This window comes from Vigna unguiculata, chromosome 10 (assembly GCF_004118075.2).
Source record: "Vigna unguiculata cultivar IT97K-499-35 chromosome 10, ASM411807v1, whole genome shotgun sequence".
Lineage (NCBI taxonomy): Eukaryota > Viridiplantae > Streptophyta > Magnoliopsida > Fabales > Fabaceae > Vigna > Vigna unguiculata.
In genome coordinates this window covers 199,134-221,534 of record NC_040288.1, presented here as the reverse complement: position 1 = coordinate 221,534, position 22,401 = coordinate 199,134, and the positions used below count along the sequence as shown (strand labels likewise).

The 22,401-nt window shown below is 32.2% G+C and overlaps 4 protein-coding genes across 5 annotated transcripts; 1 reads left to right on the top strand and 3 right to left on the bottom strand.

Annotated features, from left to right (window-relative positions):
• Positions 1–1,583: 1,583 nt before the first annotated feature.
• On the bottom strand, positions 1,584–3,501 carry LOC114166336 (transcription initiation factor TFIID subunit 11). The gene is made up of 4 exons (XM_028051049.1): positions 3,161–3,501; positions 2,989–3,076; positions 2,040–2,139; positions 1,584–1,899 (listed from the first exon to the last, which is right to left on the bottom strand). The coding sequence occupies exons 1-4, from the start codon at positions 3,463–3,465 to the stop codon at positions 1,772–1,774; spliced, it is 621 nt and encodes a 206-aa protein (XP_027906850.1). The 5' UTR covers positions 3,466–3,501; the 3' UTR covers positions 1,584–1,771.
• A 715-nt stretch (positions 3,502–4,216) lies between these two features.
• Positions 4,217–6,993, bottom strand: LOC114166135 (thioredoxin H9-like). Its single transcript, XM_028050805.1, has 5 exons — positions 6,762–6,993; positions 6,145–6,213; positions 5,203–5,325; positions 4,699–4,821; positions 4,217–4,521 (listed from the first exon to the last, which is right to left on the bottom strand). The coding sequence occupies exons 2-5, from the start codon at positions 6,163–6,165 to the stop codon at positions 4,378–4,380; spliced, it is 411 nt and encodes a 136-aa protein (XP_027906606.1). The 5' UTR covers positions 6,166–6,213; positions 6,762–6,993; the 3' UTR covers positions 4,217–4,377.
• A 1,491-nt stretch (positions 6,994–8,484) lies between these two features.
• On the bottom strand, positions 8,485–11,597 carry LOC114166552 (putative uncharacterized protein DDB_G0290521). Its single transcript, XM_028051300.1, has 5 exons — positions 11,190–11,597; positions 10,950–11,049; positions 10,533–10,650; positions 9,237–10,001; positions 8,485–9,143 (listed from the first exon to the last, which is right to left on the bottom strand). Exons 1-5 carry the CDS (start codon positions 11,290–11,292, stop codon positions 8,766–8,768), a joined length of 1,464 nt encoding a protein of 487 aa, XP_027907101.1. The 5' UTR covers positions 11,293–11,597; the 3' UTR covers positions 8,485–8,765.
• Positions 11,598–17,798: 6,201 nt separating this feature from the next.
• On the top strand, positions 17,799–20,000 carry LOC114166453 (acid phosphatase 1-like). 2 transcript variants are annotated; one of them, XM_028051188.1, is made up of 4 exons: positions 17,799–17,937; positions 18,708–19,157; positions 19,392–19,604; positions 19,677–20,000. In XM_028051188.1, exons 2-4 carry the CDS (start codon positions 18,748–18,750, stop codon positions 19,852–19,854), a joined length of 801 nt encoding a protein of 266 aa, XP_027906989.1. In that variant the 5' UTR covers positions 17,799–17,937; positions 18,708–18,747; the 3' UTR covers positions 19,855–20,000. The 2 variants fall into 2 exon arrangements, with proteins under 2 accessions (XP_027906989.1, XP_027906990.1); XM_028051189.1 differs by lacking the exon at positions 17,799–17,937 and adding an exon at positions 18,314–18,528.
• The last annotated feature ends 2,401 nt before the right edge of the window (positions 20,001–22,401 follow it).

Here is a 22,401-nt window from a genome sequence, read left to right as displayed (position 1 = left end):
TATATATATATATATATATATATATATATATATATGATAATCAAATCATAACTATTTTGGTTTCATAAAACTGCTTTTAATTGTTTTTTAAATCAGTCACGTAAGCCATTATAACAATCAAAATGTGTTATACGATTATAATAATCAGAGTTGATTCTCAAAATAAATAATTCTGTATACAAAATTGATTTTATGGTTAGTATTACACTTTAGCAACCTATTTTACTTTTATTTAGAAAAGAAAGTAACGACAAATATAAGACTTAACAACATATTTTATGCTCTAGTAATTGTATCATATTTAATTAATTTTATTTAGTTAAAACTGATTTTAAAGGTGAGAATCATTTCTAAGGACTAAAATCAATTATTGATCTAAAAAATGTAATCATAACCACTTTTATTTATCTCGTTAGTTATTATTATTGTATGCTTTAGTAAGTGTATCATATTTTATGCTTTAGTTAATTTTATAACGACAATATAAGACTTAACAGCATATTTTATGCTTTAGTAATTGTGTCATATTTCATTAAAACTGATTTTAAAGGTCAAAATTATTTCTAAGGACTAAAATCAATTAGGGAATACTTGTGGAAAATCAAATATGCTTTACTTATAAGATTCACTTATTATATATGATTAATGTTTAGAACCATTTTTGTTTATGTTGTTAGTTTTTATCACGGTAATTCTTTTATAACTACTGTGTGTGTGGTTTTTTATTATTTATAACTATTAATATTTGTTTTTACTGTATACTAACTTCTATCAGTTTTACCTTTTTAAGAGACTGTTTTTTAAACTTGATTTTTTTTTTCAAAACCATTTTTTCAATACAATATCTATTTCTAATAAAAAAATCATCTAAAAATTAAAAGTTATCTTTCACAAAAATTATGGAAATTATTTATATTTATTTTTACAATTATAATAATAAATAATAATAATAATAATTTTTAAACTTTTTTTTACGAAAAAAGCTAATGAGACGTACATACTTTTACTAGTAAATAACTAATTTAATTAAAAACAATTAAATTTAAATGAATAATTTGTGAAAATAATTATTTTAAATTAAAAGTTGTTAAAATTTGAATAATGATTGATCATTCAAAAAATAAAAACAATATGATAACAATTTTAATTTAAGAAACACTTATGTAAAAGATAAAATTAGAAAAAAAAATAAAAAAAAAATCTCCTTTATAATGGTATATCATAATTATATCATCCAACCATTTTAAAAAGTTAAATACCTATTTATTTAGTTTTAAAATATGTACCAATATATTAACATAAAAAACAAAGATGAATAATAAAACGTGGGACAAATCGAAATATATATTGAAAGGGGAAAAAAATTGATTTGGTAAAGAGTTAAGGGAATTAGTTAAATTTTCAATGTAATGAAAATGATGTGGCATTGTTTGAAGCTGTGAAAATAAATAAAATTGCTTTTGGCAACCCACCATAAGTTTTGCTCTTGGTGTTTATTTGAATCTTAAATGCACACATTCAGTTGATTTGATAACTAAAAAATTACGATTAAGAAAATTAAATTGGATAGCTGGCTCAAAAGGTTGAGAACATATGAAAAAAAAGAGTAATGTGATTTTTCTGCAGATTGTAAATCATAGAGAGATACTGCAAAATTGAGTCTGCTGCAAAGGAGTGATATCATGAACAGCATTTATATTTAGCATATCTTTCATATCTTCAAAACATATTTCCAGAAAACTCTCAAAATCTCAACACATATTTGGTCCATCTACCGGAAGAGCCTTGAAGCTGATCTCTTAAAGACTTTTCCTTCAAGTTTTAGTCGTCTATATGCTTCTCTCAGATGACAAGGCCGAATTGGTCCAGATTCCTTCCTTTCTTTCATAACTATTCTAGCTGCAGAAACATAGCACAATTCATTAACATAAACAACTCCAATTATGAAAAAACACAACAACATCCTTAAAAACTGTAGAAATACATACATACTGTGATTTTAGAAGTGTCTCAAACTTACAAAGAACAACTAGCCTTACCTGTTTCAACAACTTCACCAACAAACATTTTTGCAATGCCTGATACTACAATCGTCATTGGCACTGAAATCTTCTGGGTCCCTGTGATACTAGCCAATAACTGATAGGAGGAGGGAAAGGAGAAAATTTCAGCAAATCTTCTTATAATACATGATCAATTTCAGTATTTACAGAAGCATATTGATCTCTTCATGATCGCTTGATGCAATGATACTGATAACCTTACACCAATAACTATTATATATATAAGTTTGGAATAACATTACAGTCACTTCCTTTATACAATACCAATAAAGCACATTACACAGATCAACAAACGTTAAACAAATCATCCATAAAATACTCAGGAAGAAACACATTGCATGGTGCAACTCTGTAAGAAAGATCACTTATGAACAATTACCCCATGCAACACTGTAAGAACGGAAGGTTACTGTAAACATTAAAATAGAAAAAGAAAAGAAAGAGGAATCATGTACAATTTCAAACAAGAAACCTCAGGAGTGTCAATCTTCTATCAAAACAAACGAAATTCAAATCCAAAAAGTACGTTAACAGTAAAAATCAGTATGATGTTTTTTATCCAACGCAAAAACCAGTGAAGTTGCTTCAACTCGAAATTAATCCATGACAAAGTTCCTCGATCCAAAGTCAAACAAGTGAACATTTTCGTATAATAACACCAACTGGATTAAATCAAACAGGTGAATATACACCTAAAATGACATTAGTTGATGTTAAATCAAACATCTGAATATATATATACCTAAAAAATCACATTAACTGGCATTTCACCGTGATTTTAAATGATACAACGTGAATACAAACATGCATCTTGAGAAAGTGAGAGCAACCCAAAAACCACAGCAGCTGTTAATTATTCAAATTTGCCGAAGCAAAGCAATGAAACCCAAATGGAATATTATAAGAAGAGAAGAAGGGCACATACCCTTTTCATGTTAGCTCTCTGAAACCCAGCCCTTCGGAAGGACTCGTATCTACTCATCTGCTCTTCGCTGAACTGAGACAAAATTGCCCTGAAGAAGAAAAATGGGGGAAATTTGTAAACGAGGAAAAAGGTAACGAATTTGAATCGAAGTGAAGTGAAGTGAGTTACGAACTGCATCTTGGCCATTTTGTGAGGGTCGCCGGTGGAAGGGAGCTTGGAAAGCTCAACGTCCATGTTGTCTTCTTCTTCCTCCTCTTCATCGTCCTTGTCCTTGTCTTTGTCTTTGTTCTTGACCACTGCACTCGCCTTCTGTGGAGGCCCTGGATTGAGGGGTAGAACAGAAGGAGAAGGAATAGGGTTTTGGTTATGATTAAGGTTATGGCTATGGTTATGGATTGAGTCCGCCTCTATCTCCGTCGGAGATTCTGGCGGCGATTCCTCGAACGCTGCTTCGAACGGATCCTTCGATTGCTTCATTCCGAACACACTACGGTTTTGTTTGGATTTGGTGTCTCGAACGCTATATATACAGTTACAAGTTATAACCATCTCTTTATTTTTATTTTTCAACACATTTTCCCCCAAAATTTAAACATTTTCGTTTAAGAAAAACCATTCGTTATTAGGAGATTCTTATTGTAGTGTACATAACTATTATCTATTCGTTATTAACAATATATCTCATTTTACAATAATTATAACATTATAAAAGTTAATAAAAATATTTACTTTATAATTATTGTTTTATAATAACTCCTGTAACATTTATTTTTCAATTTATTATTAACAGTAAAAAATGGTACACAAACGCCTGTTTCCATTGGTATTGTAGAAAAAAAAAATTACATTATTAATCAATTAAACTATTATGAGTGTTAAGGCAATGGCAAAAAAGGTTGACAAACTTTATATGAAATTCAGGTTTTCTATTGAAATTTTTTTATATTATCTTTTTGCTAAACAATAAAAATATATTGATAGTGATATATTATAATTTTTTAGTATATTTTAAAATATCAAAATCAGTATTTTAAAATCAAAAGAAAATCCAAATTTTATGCGTACATTACATGAATATTGAATAGAAACACTTTATTGTGAACCCATTTTTTGCTTCATGACTTGATTCATCAGTGATTGATTATCCCAGATTTTAGTGGTTTGATATTGTTCTATCTATAAGGCAACTTGCAGAGTCCAAAGCTCAGAAACATAGTTTTAGGAAAGTGATGGAGAATTGTGACAATATATATCAATATTCTGTAAAGCATAAAGCACACATATATTTACATTGAAAAAAAAAATACAATGACAATGTCACAGGAAAACATGTTCTGAAGAGAGAAGGGAAGAGCACAGGTTCTACAAATTGACATGAAACAACAATCACTAATGAGGAACTCCACCAGTAATCACAGCAATCTTCTTCTCCAGCTCTGGCTTGTTGGCTCCTACAAGTTTGTCAAACTCTTTTCCATCTTTAAGAAAGAAGAAAGTGGGTGTGGCTTTGATGTCCAAGGAAGTGCTGAAATCCTGCAACATACAAAACCATGTTCATTACTTTTCATCTTTCATTATTGATTTTCCATACAAATTAATCAGTGGAAGAACTTCTAGATGTTTTATGTTCATATAAGGGCAATACTAGTCAATATATTTTTAATTCACTTCCAGATAAATAATAATAGTATATGCAACTTCTCTACTTACAGCCATTTCATCCACGTCCACTAATAAGAACATCATAGACGAGTGTTTCTCGGACAAGTCGCAGAAATATGGAGCAATCATCTTGCAAGGACCACACCATGTTGCACTGAAATTTGCAACAACCTGTTAAACATGAATCTTTAGTATTAAACATTGCACCCAAATGATGTAAAGTATACTCATGAAGAAAAGAAGTATTGAGATGCAACAAAAGTTATAGTGAAAATACAAGCTTATAATATCCTTTAGCAGAGTTTAAGAATAAATTATAGGATCTGCCATTACATTCGATGTCTCCATACTCCCACTTTCCTACCTAGTCTCAATAATTTTTTTAATCATCAAGAAGCATGATAGTAACCAAAGACAATTGAATGAGGACTTTTTCCTAATGTTATTAACAAAAAGGTTCACAAAAGGATTTGGGAGGGTTTGCTGTCAAGAACTGGATACACAGTTTTAGATTATAAATTATTGTGCTACAAATTAAAAAGTAGAACTTACAATTTTACTATCCCTATTTGCTTGTTCCAAATGTTGGTCCCAAGATTCTTTGGTAGTAATGAGTTGTACATTCCCAGAAACAAAATCCACATGCTGATCAGAATCACCATCACCAAGATTATCCTGCAAACGTTAGAAACATGAAACTAAAGTCAGTCTAAGTATTAATGAAAGATATACAAAATTGTTTTAGAAGCATTGAGGTCCCATGAGGCTTGCAGAACTATTACAGAAATTAAAAAATTTTCCTTCCACTGAGGAGGAAAGAAAAATTAGGCTACAGTTCAAGTAAAATTGCGTTCAAGGACAAAAAAACTGCACTCTAAGACATCCTTTGAGTAAAGATGAGAGCCCTTCAGTACATTAAAAACATATGGAATTCAAGAAAAGCAAAAGACAGAGAAAAGCACGAAAAAGAGAAAGAAACAAGCCAAAATTGTATGGATAAGCTATTAGTAAATACAGCTTAATACACCAAGATTAGATTAATTGGAATATTACAGCAAAATAGCATTGGTTGATGACATTCCATCATCAAAAAACCATAGATTGTGTTAGAAATGCAAAATCACTTCTAGGCTTCTACCAAATAGCTTAAGCTCTAAGCAAAGTAGGTCTTCTACATAGTTTAGAGCCTCTATAACCAGATGCACAAAAGTTCAAACCTTGTCACCTCCATTCTTCTACATTAAGTTGAATATCACCAGTATAAGAATTGCACAAACTTAAACTACAATGGGATTTGACATGAAAAGGTGTGCTAGAATCTAAAACCATTCAGGGACTTCTACCTAATAGCTTTAACTTTTAAAAATATAAGTTGGTCTTAGACAAGATGTAACAAAATCCTCTTTTAAATTAGACAAGATGTAACAAAACCTTTCAAGTTCTTATGAAAACTAAGAACTAAAAATTCCAATAGAAGCATTCAATTATTCTCACCTTATGCAAACAATTGCCCATGTAATTGTTTCAAAGCCACCACACTCCAAATCTTCAATAAACTGAACCCTGCAAACAGAATTTCGGCACAAGAAACCTCAAAATCCATCAAACTCGAAGAAAGGACAACAAACAAAAGTAAAGTCAGACTAAACAAGGGAATTATTCTGGCAATCACGGAAGTGTAAAAATGACAATAAAAAGAGAGAGGGGATACATGAGAATTACAATGCCTATTTAGACTCTACTTTCCTACTTTAAGTTCTAAAAATGGTTCCAAGTATTCATTAACAAAATGCAGAATGAGGAAATTAAATGACTAAAATGATATGATGATGATGATGGTGATGAGGATGCAGGTGGGGTCCCATAATTCGTTCAAAAAAACTGATTTAGAAGATGAAAACACAAGATTTATTGCCTCTAATAGCAGAACTTCTATATCTGGGAATAAAAGTAGCCAACTTTCCATCCATTCACAAGCAGAAAAAGAAACCCAATGAAAAATTAACCAAAACTGAAGGGACAAATTGTGAAATTGGATTACGAATCTGATTGAAAGAAACCCCAATAACTCAATTTCAGAGAAACAAACGAAATAAAAATAAAAAACAGACCTTTGGGGCGAAAAAAAAAACCTAATTTGCAGATTGGGGGCAAAAGCAAGCGCGCCTTCAATTGAATCCGTGAATTGGGACAGTGAGTTCAGGTATTAGCTAAAAGAAGATAAAGCGTTTCGATGCTTGGCAGGTTAATAAATAAAAGTCTTTTTGGTTCCCAACACAAGAAGGTTTCTGTTTCATTTTCAGACATGAGTATTTTATTTACAGTAGTTACTTAATAATTGATAACTAACTCCTACTAACCAATTCATTCAATAAACAATTACGACAACGACTTTGAAAAGTTACGAAATTGCACATTTCTCAGGTGTGAAATTCTAATTATTAATCATTAAAACCAAATGGTTCCTTAAAGAGAAGTAAAGGAGATAAGGTATGAAAATGGAATATGGAATATGAAATATGAATCCGGTTATTCAATTTTGACCTCTGACCTTTGAAGACGACTCGGTACCAAGTTTTCCAGGTTATCCATGATCATAAATGTGTATTGTCCTTTTCTTTATTTTATTTATTATTGCGTTCTTCCTTTTAAAAAAATAATTTTATGGTATTGTTTTTATAAAAAAAATGGATTATTTGATTTAACATAAATGTATAAATACGTGTATCGAAGACGACATGTATATGATATATCGATATGTTAATTTTAAAAATAATAGGACTCGATACATTATATTTACATATTGAAAAATATACAATTTTTTTAAAGAATATGAGAAATATATGATTATTATTGTGTAAATCCAAATTTAAATCAAATATATTAAATATTTTAACAGAATTTATAAATTATTATTATCATAAGAACATTATTAGTTTATATATTAGATACTTCGTTGATAATTATCAATAAAATATCTTAAAGTATCGGATACGGATACATGTCTGACACGAATACGTGATACAAATTGGGGTATCCATGCATTGTAGAACATAACTAATGTGTTTGACTAAATATTTATTGAAAATTGGATCATAAATAGATTACTTTTATTCCAAACACTAAATAGAAAAGAAAAGAAAAGTCTTGTGCTAATTTTATTTTCTTGTTTTAAGAAAAAAAAATGGTTGACTCCTTTAAAAGAGTTTTCTATTTGATCCTCCATTATTACTAACTGCACCTTAACTATCACCTTTTTGCACCTCCCTCCTCCACTAGATAGGAAGAAGAAGAAGAAGAGAGAAAGCTTGTTTCGGAAAAAAAAAAAAAAAAAAGCCATTAAAGAAAGGTCATTCCAGAATGTATTATGAATTTTGAAAAATTTATTATAGAAAACTCATTCTTCGATGTATCACATATGTTCTAAAAGGCTTGTTCCAAAAATTTTATTTTGGAATGGATTTTATATGTTCCGGAAAACTTATTCTAGAAATTATGTTTCGAAAACACTTTTCCAATTTTTTTTGTGACGGAAAACCTGTTCTAGACGTATTTCAAAAAATTGGAAAGCTTATTGTTATAGAATATTTCAAGAACATGTAATCCTAAAATCATTTTTATGAAAGATAAAAAGCTCATTTTACAAATTATGGGAATGCATGAAGAAAAAACCCTCTTTCAATCAAGTTCATTTTGTCAACCTTAATCTTTGTAAGGAATTACTTTTATGTACCCCATGGTTTCTTCCTACACCTACATAAAGGTTTTGAAAATGTCTAAATTTATCCTCTTCGAATGTTTGGAAAGTCAATAACTAATCCCTAAATACTTATATTCATTCAAGATCATAACTAATCAAATAAATTACTGTATTATATATACACTGTAAAATATATTTTAATCTAAAAGTTTTATGTTTCTTTTATTTCACAATTTGACTATGCATAACGAACGTGAATATTGATAATGTTTTGCATGGTATTCACTTGTATCGTAAGATCGAAGTTAATCCATGCATTTCATATACACCATGTTCTTCACTTCCCCAGCGCTGAGACACGATAATGAAGAAGTAAATAGCATATTACAAATTTCTGTGAGAAGAAGAAACAATGCTAGCAGAGTCCAAAGGGTTCTGGCAGAGACTCAAATCCATTCCCAAAGATATCACATTTTTCATCAACACTATGCAGCCAATTTGTGTTGTTCAAATCTTCTTTAAGCAACAGTGAATCATAAGGATAACTCTCGTACAGATCAGCCAGTTTGTGATTTTGCCTTTCACCTTTCTCTCTGCCATTTTTTCTGTTAGTGTTGTTTCCATGGTTTCTGCTTTGGAGGCTTCCATTAATGTTCATTGAAGATGGAACACTCAAACCTCGAGTGTGGTGTGTCTTGTTGGGAGTTGAAGAAGTTCGAATGCTCTGAGGGTAGAGTGATGCACTTGAAAGTGAACGAAGAGTTCCTGAACCGTTCCCGTTCCTCACAACATCCTGAACGAAAAGGGTTCATTGCATCATTGCACACCATTATGATACAACATGGTTAAGTTAAGGAGTGAATTGTGATTGCAGAAATGGACTTACCATGTGTCTGATAGCCATATCCAGTGATTTCTTTGAGATGGTTCTTCCCAAGCCATTGTTGTCTGTGGCAGATTTCCTTGCAGGAACCTCAGAGGCATCACCAGAATTTGCATGGCCGCGGCTTTTCGATGAGTACTCAGAGAGCCTCCCCCTGTTGGAAATAGGAGATGGCTGTCTCCTTGACATGGTGGTAACAACTGGGGTTTGCATTTCAGAGTTTGGTTTCAGAGTAACAGCAGAACCAGGACGAGACCTTCCTGCAGAAACAGGTCTATCAGAAGGAAGTGTTGTTCTGAGGTTTGGTGGTGTTTCAAGAGGAAAATCAGGTGGAACTATTGGCTTGCGTGCAACACGTGTGGCTGAAGGTAATTGAGATGGCAGAGAATGGCGGCGAGAGGGAGTGGAGGGCCGTGAAGGAGACCTTGAAATGGCAGATGGTGAATGGAAGTTTGCAGTAATGGATGATGATGATGACGACCTTGGAGTGGATGGCCTTGAACCTTGTGATGTTCTGGTTTTGTTGGTGTCATTTGATGGTGATGAGTTTGTAGAACTGGGAAGTGAGCGTGGTAAAAGTGTTCTTGGTGTTGCAGTTTGGCGTGAGGTTGGAGTGGAAGGTCTTGCTGCAGATGGAGAACGAGTTATGGGAGAAGATGGTCTTGTGTTAAGGATGGAGGAGGATCTGCTTGGACTGCGAGTCACTGAACCAGTTCTTGCTGGTTTTGAGTGAGAGTGAGTGTTCTCTGGTTTTTGTGAGACTGAAAGCTGAAAGATATGAACTGTTAGAAGAATTATGTTGTGTTCATATAATGTTAGAATACCAGTTTGTCTTTCAAAGATGCAGAAAGAAACAGGAAGAGGATATAGAATTCAGAAGGAGCCAACTCTACTTTCTTATCTTCTATAAATGTTTGTTGGAATGGTTATCCAAACAAGTCTGAGTAATCATCACAAGTGATGCATTGTCTGGTTCTTCTGAGAGATTGAGTGTGCTTGAATTTAATTTTTATGAGTTGAAAGCAAACATAAATTCAATGATATCAAATTGGAGTGCAGTTGAAGTTACTCAAAGGCATGAACAGAAGCTGCAGTAAATAATGAGCATGACACTAACAAAAAGGCCAATGCTTAAGCTTGGGATCTAGTATCTTGCTGCAATTACAATTATTTCATCTTATTGATAAAGCACTAACAAGTTTGTAAGCAAAAAAAAAAAAAGCAATGAAATAACTGTGAGCATCAGTGTGTTTATGCCTATGGAACGTTTGGAAATGAGAATTTATTACAGGAGCATACCCTTGAGGTATGAGTGTTTGACATTGGTCTACCCAAACTGCTTCTTGGAGGCACCAAAGTTGGTTGGTGTAAACCTTCTGATGATGGTAAATGAGGTGTCTCCGGGGGAGTAAGGAGCCTACAACACACAAAAACAATAGTTACAAATCGAGTAGAAAAGATTACAAATGCATGTGCCAACATTGGGAACTATTTGAAGTTGCAGTTTTTCTATGACATTGAATTGCAACTTAGAGTAATCTGAGTCTAACATGAGACTACATGAGAATGTGATTTTGTTGATCTATCACAATAATTAATCTTATGGTATTGGTAACAATCTTATACAATGAACCAAAAGCCTAATTAACTGATTACACACATCTAAATGAACATTATCCAGTGTCTGGTATGATAAAAAGTGACAGAGAATGTTACCAATCATAGTCATGCTTTCCTCCTTCTGTGGATGACAATAGATCATCAATCTCACTTGTGGCCAGTTTTGCTGATTCAAATGAAATTTTCCCCGGTTTCCCTATCAAGAAACAACTAAAGCAGTGATTAGTGACGCTGAATTACAAAGTTACACTCAGCAAAGTTGAGTTTATCAGTGCATGATAAATGGAAGAGAAAGTGTTGAGTAGTGAATGAAGAGAACAAGGAATTGGTTAGGACCTTGGGAAGAATTTGTGTTGGAGAAGGGATGAATGTTGGGAAAACCATTGAAGCTGTGACCTCTTCTGTGATGATGGTGATTCACATTCTTGGTGTTGTTCATGATTCCAACAAAACAGTTCAAGTTTGCATTTCATTCATCCCTCAAAACCAAACTCAGATGTGTTGATATAATAATATGGTATGAGAATATGATGAGTGGTGCTGGTTGGAATTGATTGAGAGAGTGCATTGCAGTGTTGTAGATGGCAAGCAAAAGCATTCACTTGTTTGTACGTCAACACACAAAAACTCAAACACAAACAGAGAGTGAAGGAAGAACTTTGTGATTGAGTTTCTTAACTTTGTTTCATCACACTTCATTCAGTGCTTCTCCCTCAAGTTTAGTTGGCTTCTGTTGTCCATTGGGGTGTGTCAGAAAATGTTCAATGACAAATCATGATCTATTCCTGGACAGACATTGTCACGTGGCCACTTCCTACTGGCCCACGTGTCCACTTCTTTGTTTCATCCTTCTCACTTCATTCACTCATGGCAGTTTTGAAATTGAGTTTGAGACAAACAAATTGGGGTTTATATGTGCCCCCATTGCACATGGTATCATCATATCATTAAAGTTCTTTTTTTTGGAGTTTGTTTTGGACCTTCTCCTTATGCTCATTCATTGCTCATGAATCACTCTTCAAGTACTTCCACACACCTTTCATTTTTAGGTTAAATAAACTTTTTTTATGTTGAAGGTATTAGTAGAAATGGTTAGGTAGTGTTTAATTTTGTTAAATAATCTTTAAATTATGAAATTGTTTTTATTTTTAACAAAGTGATAGGATAATTTATATTTGGTCTAATAAATTTAAGTTAGTTATTATTTTAGTTAATTATAATATTTAAAATTTAGTTTGGTGTATTAATATTTAAAATCTCACTTACTATGCAAATTTTAATATATATATATATATATATATATATATATATATATATATATATATATATATATATATATATATATAATCGTAAATTTTACCTTATAAAGTTTAATTAGATAAGTTCATATGGATAATATAACATTTTTCATATCAATATATCTATTCATTATTTACGTTAAAAAAAGTTATAAAAGTAGAAGAAAAATAATTACTAGCTCTAAATTTTAACCATAATATGTAATAGACATGAGTTAAAAGTTTTGTATTACTCATTGCACATGATTCATGTCATCACAAACATTACCTTTTTCCAACCATAGTTTCTTTAAGTGTAATATTTGGTTATGTAAAGTGAAGGAGACTTTTAACCCACTTCCAAGGCATTGTATTATCATTGTTTGGGGTTGTCTTTTCCTTAAGATTGGGTATTAATTGATGAAGCAACCATGAAAGCTTTCAAACTCAGTTAAGCTCCTTAAGTTACACTCTCTCTCTACCATTCAAACATTATTACATGATCATGCACATAAAATTGGTTTTAGTTCCACACACAAAATTTAACTTTAACTTTAAATTTTCATGATAGTTTTTTTTGTCTATGATAATCTTAAAATTTAATGTATAAAAAAATGTATTTAATTTCATAAATCAATAACAACCGGAAATTTAAATCAAATTATAGTGTTTATTAGAATGAAAAATACGTACAAGATCAAATTATGATCACTATAAAAAAATCATGCGAAAAAATAGAATAAAACTAAAAAATCATCTTATTTTTAAGCGGAAAATATAAATCTATAGTATAAAATTGAATTAGACCCAAATTCGAATGCAACAAAAAGCTTATGGGTCGGGTAAGACCAAAATATAAAGTTCAAAACTGTGCGCGCGAAGTGCAGGGGTCGTGAGATTCAAAACGCAAACACTGCGAAACACGCAAAGCACTGTGACGGACGAGAGCGATGGAGACCCACGGCGTGCGATGGCGAGTGACAGCAACGAGCGGTGGTGAGACGGCGACAGATTGTGAGCAATGGTGACACGAGACGAAGCACGTGACAGTGAGATGTATTCGCAACATAGTAAGGAAGCAAAAGCCAAGAAACAAGAAACCATGTTTGAAACCCAATCTGGTGAGTGAGCTCTAAAACGATTTCCTTTGCGAAAAATAAAATTTTTCTTGGAATTCGCCAAATCGGAACCAGTGAGTTTGATAATCATGGTCATAACACTCTTCTTTTTGGCCCTCAATACTAAAATGTATCCATGAACTGAAGTACACTATTTATGAAATTTGTCTTAATACTTATTTACAAACCACTAATGGTTCTTGGCTTTCAAGAACTCTGTCTAGTATTTTTTTTCATTTATTTCTGATCATGTCCTCTTGGAAAAGAATGTCACTTACATTTATATACTAAATTTTTAACTACAGGCTTTGAGATCCATTATGTATATGACATAGTTGTTCCACACCAGTTTTAGAAGGGTAGTGGGGGTGGGATGTTAGGTGGGTTTTGGAGCATCAGATAAATCCTTAAATCTTGTCTTGTTTTTCTTGGTAGTACATACTTCTTGTTAGAAAAATAATGTAGAGATACATGTTCTCTGTGTGTGAGATGTGAATTCTATTGGCAGTTTAATGGTGGTGCTGTGTAGGACACTTTTTATGTATTTAAAGCCCTGGTTTCTTCTATTATGTGTGTGTTAGATATTAAAACTCAGGGGCACAAAATGAAAGGCCAAGGCTGTCTGTGTGTTGAGATACATAGAAGGATAATTGTTATAGATGCATGTCTACAAGTTTGTCCAAAATTTATAGGCTAAAATACTCTCTTGCTTCATGTTTTTATTGAAAAATCTCAAATAGGTCCTAAGATTTTTTTAGTCTCCATATTTTCTAAAATGTGTAACAAAAGAACCAGGACGAGACCTTCCTGCAGAAACATGTCTATCAGAAGGCAGTGTTGTTCTGAGGTTTGGTGGTGTTTCAAGAGGAAAATCAGGTGGAACTATTGGCTTGCATGCAACACGTCTGGCTGAAGGTAATTCAGGCGGCAGAGAATGGCGGCAAGAGGGAGTAGAGGGCCATGAAGGAGACCTTGAAGTGGCAGATGGTGAATGGAAGTTTGCAGCAATGGATGATGATGACCTTGAAGTGGATGGCCTTGAACCTTGTGATGTTCGGGTTTTGTTGGTTTCATTTGATGGTGATGAGTTTGTAGAACTGGGAAGTGAGCGTGGTAAAAGTGTTCTTGGTGTTGCAGTTTGGCGTGAGGTTGGAGTGGAAGGTCCTGCTGCAGATGGAGAACGAGTTATGGGAGAAGATGGTCTTGTGGTAAGGATAGAGGAGGATCTGCTTGGACTGCGAGTCACTGAACCAGTTCTTGCTGGTTTTGAGTGAGAGTGAGTGTTCTCTGGTTTTTGTGAGACTGAAAGCTGAAAGATATGAACTGTTAGAAGAATTATGTTGTGTTCATATAATGTTAGAATACCGGTTTGTCTTTCAAAGATGTTGAAAGAAACAGGAAGTGGATATAGAATTCGGAAGGAGCCAACTTTACTTTCTTATCTTCTCCTATAAACGTTTGCTGGAATGGTTATCAAGTAATTATCACAAGTGATGCATTGTCCGGTTCTTTTGAGAGATCGAGTGTGCTTGAATTTAATTTTTATAGTTGAAAGCAAACATAAATTGAATGATATCAAATTGGAATGCAGTCGAAGTTACTCAAAGGCATGTACAAGCTGCAGTAAGTAATGAGCATGACACTAACAAAAAGTTTGAGATCACTTGTGAGAACAAGATTGCCAAAATTTACTGCAGAGTAAGCTAGACTCCTTACTGGTTCATTTAGTTTTATTGGCTTAAACTATTACTCTTCGACATATGCCTATGATGCACCTCAACTACGCAATGCCAACCTTAGCTACTTAACTGATTCTCGTCATTGAGCTCAACTTATGTGCTTTCTTTTCAAAGATATCACCTTCAATTTCACTAATTATTTTCAGTTATATATGACCTTCAATTTTACTAATTATAGTTGGAAATAATTGGTTAATTATTTATTACTTTTGTGAAATTCTTAATCAATTAATTAACCTCCTCAATTGTTTATGTATGTATGATGATGGTTCATGACAGTGGTGACCACTTACTGGAAGTGAGGCTTGGATTCGATCTCTGGGATATAAGATTGTGGATGAATGGAGACCATGGAACTCAAACGACCAAGCTGCTGGGTATGCATTTATTAACCTAATTAACAAAGTTCCTCAATTAACTATGATCCAGAATAATAAATATGAACGTATAATTAACATAAACTATGTTCAATTATTTGAAATGGCATTACATAGGTACTTGCAAGAGTACGAGAACAACCACACATTCCCAACCATCAATGTAAGTCAACATAATTACCACTTATTAAGAATCAATTTTCAAAAGGCTATTATTAACTATTTTGTTTTATTTCTTTAGATGTAATTCTGAAATGAAATTACTTTTGATAAGTTTAAACTCATTTAACTATTAATTAACTCAAGAAACAGATAAATCAACTCTCTTAGACATGGGTTTGGGGCAGGGAGCTGGGCAGACTGTGTTAATTCCAGTTTTACTTAAGTTTGTGATTAATCATACGTGCAGGGAGAGGGAAGTGTAAATGAAGCACATAAACCTGTTTTTCTTGATGAATTTTCGATAGTGGATGAGAACTCCAAAAGGGATGATGAAGATTTGGAAGACTGCGGCATTCCTCCAAACAATTGTTTGTCATGTCTTTCATCTATTGATCAGAGATCATTATGTTTATAGTCCTAATACAAGGAAGAGAGATCCTACAAAACATTCTTCTAAATGGAATGGGAATGCTACTCTATGAGTTCAAGTTCTCGAAACAGAATTCTTATCATTAATGATCCTTGTCACTGAAATGGATTGAAAGCATTGGGATATATATGTTTACGCCAATGCCTTAATAGTTTTTAATTACACGGTTAAAATTTAGACTTGTACATACATATCCACAGGCAGAATTATATTTTGGCTTGGCCTTTATTTTATTGATAAACATTTTTATGGCAGGGAGTAGAAGAAAGAATTTTCTTCGAACCGTGTTGTATATCACCCATTTTGGGTTCATCTATTAGTTCTGATTTAGCTCTGCATTTTGTCATATCTTTAACCTCTGTTATGGAAGAGTAGTTTTTAAATTACAAAAGAAAATATCTTAAATTTCTTGATATCTGGATAGATTTTACAAAAGTAGGCAGAATCCATTAAAAAAGGATTGAAAAAAAAGATTTTGAGTACACTTATCACCAATGGTATTCTCCATCATACTTGTACTAACACTCTTCAGAAAGAATAAGTTGTTGAAAGAAAACATTGTCACATTCTTGAAACTTGGACAATAAATCATACAAAATAAATTTTTTACTTTATATAAGATTGTTGTTTGAGATTTATTTATTTTTTATTAGTAAAAATTAAACATGTCTAAAAATTATAGAATAGTTGATTCGTGCTCAATTAACTAAATCAGATTTATTGATTAACTTGTTAATTAATATACAATCTACCTTTAAATATATTAATTAGTAGTTCATTTAAATATATATTAAATAGTATTTTCATTATTGCTTGAATTTTGATTATGGAGGGTGTGGTTGCTTTTGACCACCTTGTAGTGTGATATGCTTACATAAACCTCTCTTATTATTAACAATAAGAAAGAATTGGTCGAATCCAAGATGATGGTGCCACACAACATGTTAAAATGTCAAACACTTTCTTTCTTAGGAACTTTTTAGGTGTCGTGTCCCTCTATATTCTCCACCCTCATTGGCATAGAGTGAATCCGTTACCCACTAGGAATATAAATCTCCACCATTTTTATTCTAAACCAATGTCAAAGCTTCCAAATAGAGCACTAATATTCCAATACCAACTTTAGTTGGTTGTTGAAGATCATACGAAAAAGAAGACAAGGACTTTTCTCATTAATTACAACCGATTTGGGATATACGCATGATCTATATAATTTGGTCATCATCATTCACAATAATCTTCGTCACATGAAAATTCATTTCTATTGGTTCTTTCTTTTCATTTCTTTCTTATGTTAGTCAACTATAACCACCCATCTTTTTTACCATAAGTGTTGGTTCAAAGAGGTTTATTATTTACCTTAAACTTGGTCAAATTCATCAAAACAAATACACAAATACGTGTTAACCATATTATTAATAACATGGGACGAGTAAGAGGTGTCGGAAATCCTATATTAATCATAGATATAGATATCAGAAATCCTAAACTCTAAACTTTATTTTTACAAGTATCCAATTAAGTTTAAAGTTTACTTTTCTAACACAAGTAACAAAAGAGAGTTGAGTTGGCGTGAAACATTGCACATGTGGCTTCTGACGCTATATCCACTGTCTAAACCAATGGTTGATGTTGTGGATGAAAAAACAATCACAAAATATGTTAACCTTGGAGATATGGAATACGATGAAGACATTACTATGGTGGGTCCGAGGAACCCAAACCCACCATGCTCCACAAAAAGTTTTGCTCTCTGACGCCAACCCCACCCAATCAAATGGAAACATATGTTAGTGTGAACTTGCATATGCATATGCATGCATAATACTTTTCTACACTTCTCTTCCCATGCTCTTTGTCCTTTCTATATAAACACCTATGATAGGTTTATCTTTGCTATCAAATGGGGAGTTGCAATTGCAAGAATCTTTAGCTTTCTTTCTCTTTTTCTTTTCAACTCAGTGCCTTGCTTTTGACTCAGGTGTGGCTAATATTTGGCCAGACATTCTATTTTCAGCTCATGTTAATTCTCCAATCTCTATGCTAACTTTGTATTTAATCATGTTCATTTCTTACTCTAATTACGTTTACATAAGAACTTTTATTATTCCAAAATTATAAAAACGAAGAAGTTAAATTTGAAGATTTTATCAATCCCTTTGATATAATATGGCAAGCGTAGTAAAACACTAGATTCCATTTAGAACACTAAACCCTAAACTCCAATAAAAAATATGAACTCTTCCAAACTTTATATTTTTATAACCTTACCCTGTCTCATTAATAAACACTAAATATCACCATATTATTATTATTATTTATTGTGAAGTAAAATATGATGTTCCTTGCACTTGTCCTACAACCTCAAATTCGTGGTCACATTGCATCTATGTGCATGTATTCATGTGTGTATCACCTTGCACTTCTCCCCTTCACCTAATGTTGGAATCCTGACACACCTGTTCTATACCTAGTGAAATTCCCCTCCCAACACCAAACAATCTAATTTTATTTCTTCTGAATTGACATGGCATATATTCTCTTCTCCAAAATAATCTCATTACATAAACAAGTAATTAATTATTTTGAAGTGCTTTAAAAAAAAAGGAACTTCTTTCTCTCTCTCTCTCTATATATATATATGGTACTGGTGGTGCTTCTGCTGCAAGCCATTATCATGAATAATATTATCTTGTGCGTGCACAAGTGATGTTTGTGGAAAAGCTGAGGAGAATGTGTTGAATGTTGCAGGTATAGTGTGAAAGAGGAAAAAGCACAGTGAGGTGGGTGAATGGCAGAGAGAGCAGTGAGAGAGTTGTTGAGGGTGGTGATGGTGATGATGTTACTGATGTTGGGAGCAGAGACAGAGGCAATGAGCAGCAGAAGGGGCCATAAAAGGGGCAAAGAAGAGTCATCTGGGTCTGGTGAAGAGGATGCAATGAGCTTTTGCTTGAGTTGGAGATTGGCAGTGGAAGCAAACAATGTGGTTGCATGGCCAACAGTGCCACCACAGTGTTCCCAATATGTGGAGACTTACATGTTGAATGGACAGTACGAAAGGGACCTGGATTTGATAGTGGAGGAAATATTGGGATATGTCAACCAAACATTGCTCCCTCCAGACGCCATCGATGCTTGGATTTTGGATGTTGATGACACTTGCCTCTCCAACATCTTCTATTACAAAAGCAAAAACTATGGGTATGTGAAGTGATTCTTTAATCATCTTGAATGAGCTTGAATTAGTTTCATTCAAATTTGTGTTTCTATCAGAACTTTTTTGTTTTCTTGCAAACCAGATATTGGTCTGTCTGAGAAACCAGGTTAATTATTTGCTTCTGTCTTAACTTAACTTTGTAAGCAACCACCCATGAGTGAAAGCATGGATTTTTATTGATTCAAGGGTGGTAAAACAAGAAGTTGGTGTGTGTGCAGGTGTGATCCTTATGACCCATATGCCTTTAGGAAGTGGGCCATGACAGGAAGGTGCCCTGCAATTTCTTCTGTGCTGAGGTTGTTTAGCATTTTAGTGGACAGAGGCTTCAAAGTGTTTTTGCTCACTGGAAGAGATGAAGAGACTCTCGGTGAAGTTACCAAGAACAACTTGCAGAATCAAGGGTTTATTGGCTATGAACGGCTTATTTTGAGGTAAGAGAAATGGAATTTGCATGCATTTGAGAATGTTGAGGTTAACTGAGAAGGTTGTGAAACAAATTGCAGGAGTGCAGCATACAGAGGGAAAAGTGCAGTGAAATATAAATCTGATGTGAGAAAGCAGTTAGAAGAGGAAGGTTACAGAATATGGGGGAATGTGGGAGACCAGTGGAGTGATATTAAGGGAGACTATTTGGGGAACCGTACTTTCAAGCTTCCTAATCCAATGTACTTTGTTCCCTAATCTTACCATAATTATTTTTATATGTTTGAAGATGTGTAATGTAAGATCACCCTCTTTGATCATGTTTGTGACTGCATCAAGTCTTTTGTATAAGTTAGTAATTAATATCTATGGAACCAAGTGTTTATTATGATTTTTTTTTTCTACTTTTTCGCACTTATCTTTGATATCTTTCTTTTATGATTTTGATTCAAGTTTTATTATTGTTGAATGATTATGGGGAATTACTTTCGAAAGAAAAGAACAATTTGACGGTAGAGGTGCACAAAAAAATTATTTTTTCCTAATTTGATTCATTTTTGTGTCAATTCGATTCATTTCAGATTTATTTTATAAAAAAATTATATCTATTTAAAATTTATTTTATTTGATATGAATTTCGGTATGATATATATTTTATATATTTTTTGAATTAAATATTCATTCTTTGAATCACATTTTTAAATACGGAAAATCTTAAATATTCAATACAAATTTAGAATGTAATTGTTTAGTTGGATTCAGTTGAAGTTCAAGATGGACTAACCCAGATTGAAGGTCGAGATGAACTAGTTCAGATTAAAAGTCGAAATGAGTCGATCCAAATCAAAGATCGAGACGGGTTAGTCCTGACTGGAATTCAAGAATCGGCCTTGGTCAAAATTCAACTGAGTCAGTCTCGACCGTAGATCGGTTGAGTTCGGTCGAGACCAAAATTTGGTCGTATTCGACTGAGTAGGCCCTAACAGAAATTTGGAAGAATTTGGTTGAGTCAATCCCAGTCGAAATTCGGCCAAGTCGGCGCATCCAAAATTCGGTCGAGTCGGCCTAAGCGAAATTCTGGAAAATTCAATCAGGTCGGCCCCGACAACACAATTTTTAGAAAATTTAATTTAAATTTCTTTCATAAAAAATGGATTATGGATTTTGAACTTGATCCAAATATTTGGATTTGGATTAAAATCTCGATCCAAATATTTTGATATGGATTTAAAAAAAATCAAACTAGTTATACTAAAAAAAATGAATTTGGATCCAAAATTTGATCCAATTATTTCGATTTAAAATGGATCTAGGTTGGATCTTTAAAAGTCCAATCCATGATCACCCCTATTGGACAGGAAACCAATTGAGGTGCACTACCTTTTCTCCCTTACATGACGATCTTCTGATGAGGCACGTACTTATCAGACTTTCTATTTTCTGTTTACTGAGGAATTGTAACACTAAACCAAAAGAACAAATCTAATGCAGTACATCCTTTCATACGTGTTGGGTCTTTAGAGAGGGGCAAAATTCACCGAAAAGACAAAAACCAATAAAACCTAATCCCAATTTAACAATCTTTCTCTCAAGATTGTGTCCTTTCCATATTGAGAAAAACACTTTCAACTACAAATAAGTACTCGTATGAATTGATCACTATTCTAGCCAACTAGTATATTAGGACTGATCCGCTAGAAACATCCAATGTGTCTTTTGTCTCTTGCCCATACCTCGTCTCCCTTATATATATATATATATATATATATATATATATATATATATATATATATATATATATATATATAAGTCTATAATTTAAATTAAGTTAAATATGTTTATGTCTCTTAACTTTCAATGAAAAATAGAATTAGTTTCTCCTGGAAATTTTGGTACAATTTAGTCCATCAATCTTAGAAATGCATAAATTTAGTTTTTTTAACCAAATTTTGTTAAGTTTATTTAACATTTCAAATATGATATTTTATGATAATATTTGAGTTGTTTACATAGTTGTATTTGAAACATCATATAAACTTAATAAAATATGTTTGATTAAAAGAATTAAATTCACGTAATTCTAAGATCGATGATAAACTAATTTAGTCAAAATTTTGAATATAAATTAATTTTAATCTTTACTGAGAGTTAATGGATAAATATCATATTTAACCCCAATTATAACTATAATCCATATAACATAATACTAAATAAAAATTATGATATATGCTGTCATGTAAATTAATATTAACAAAATTATATTAAATTTTATTTTATTCATATAGTTACTTTGTTGAAATTATATAACTTTTGTGAAATGAATATTTTAAATAATAATACAAAATATATAATTCAATTACCATTATACTATAGATTTATATGTGACTATTTTATTTTATATACAAAGGATAAAGGGTTTAAATTTTAAATAAATATATACTTCTTACATGTTAACCTTTAGCAATTTAATGGTTTAAATTCCTAACATTAACTTAACAATAATGTACATGTATTAGTGATAAATTAAATATTTTGTGAAATTACTTGTATTTAAAAAAAAAAAGGTTTCATAAGTTAAGTTGAAGTTACTAACTAAACTTGAAAGCATTACATACTATAAGAATTTAAAATTTTATTACATTATTTTACTTTTATCCAACTATCAAATGAAGCTTTAATATCTACTCAATTTAAATATTTCAAACTAAATTTTTAATTAATTTAAATACCTTTTTAAATATAATCTTATATTACATTTTAAATTGTTCTATAGAAAATTGAAATATAATTATATGATAATTTGGG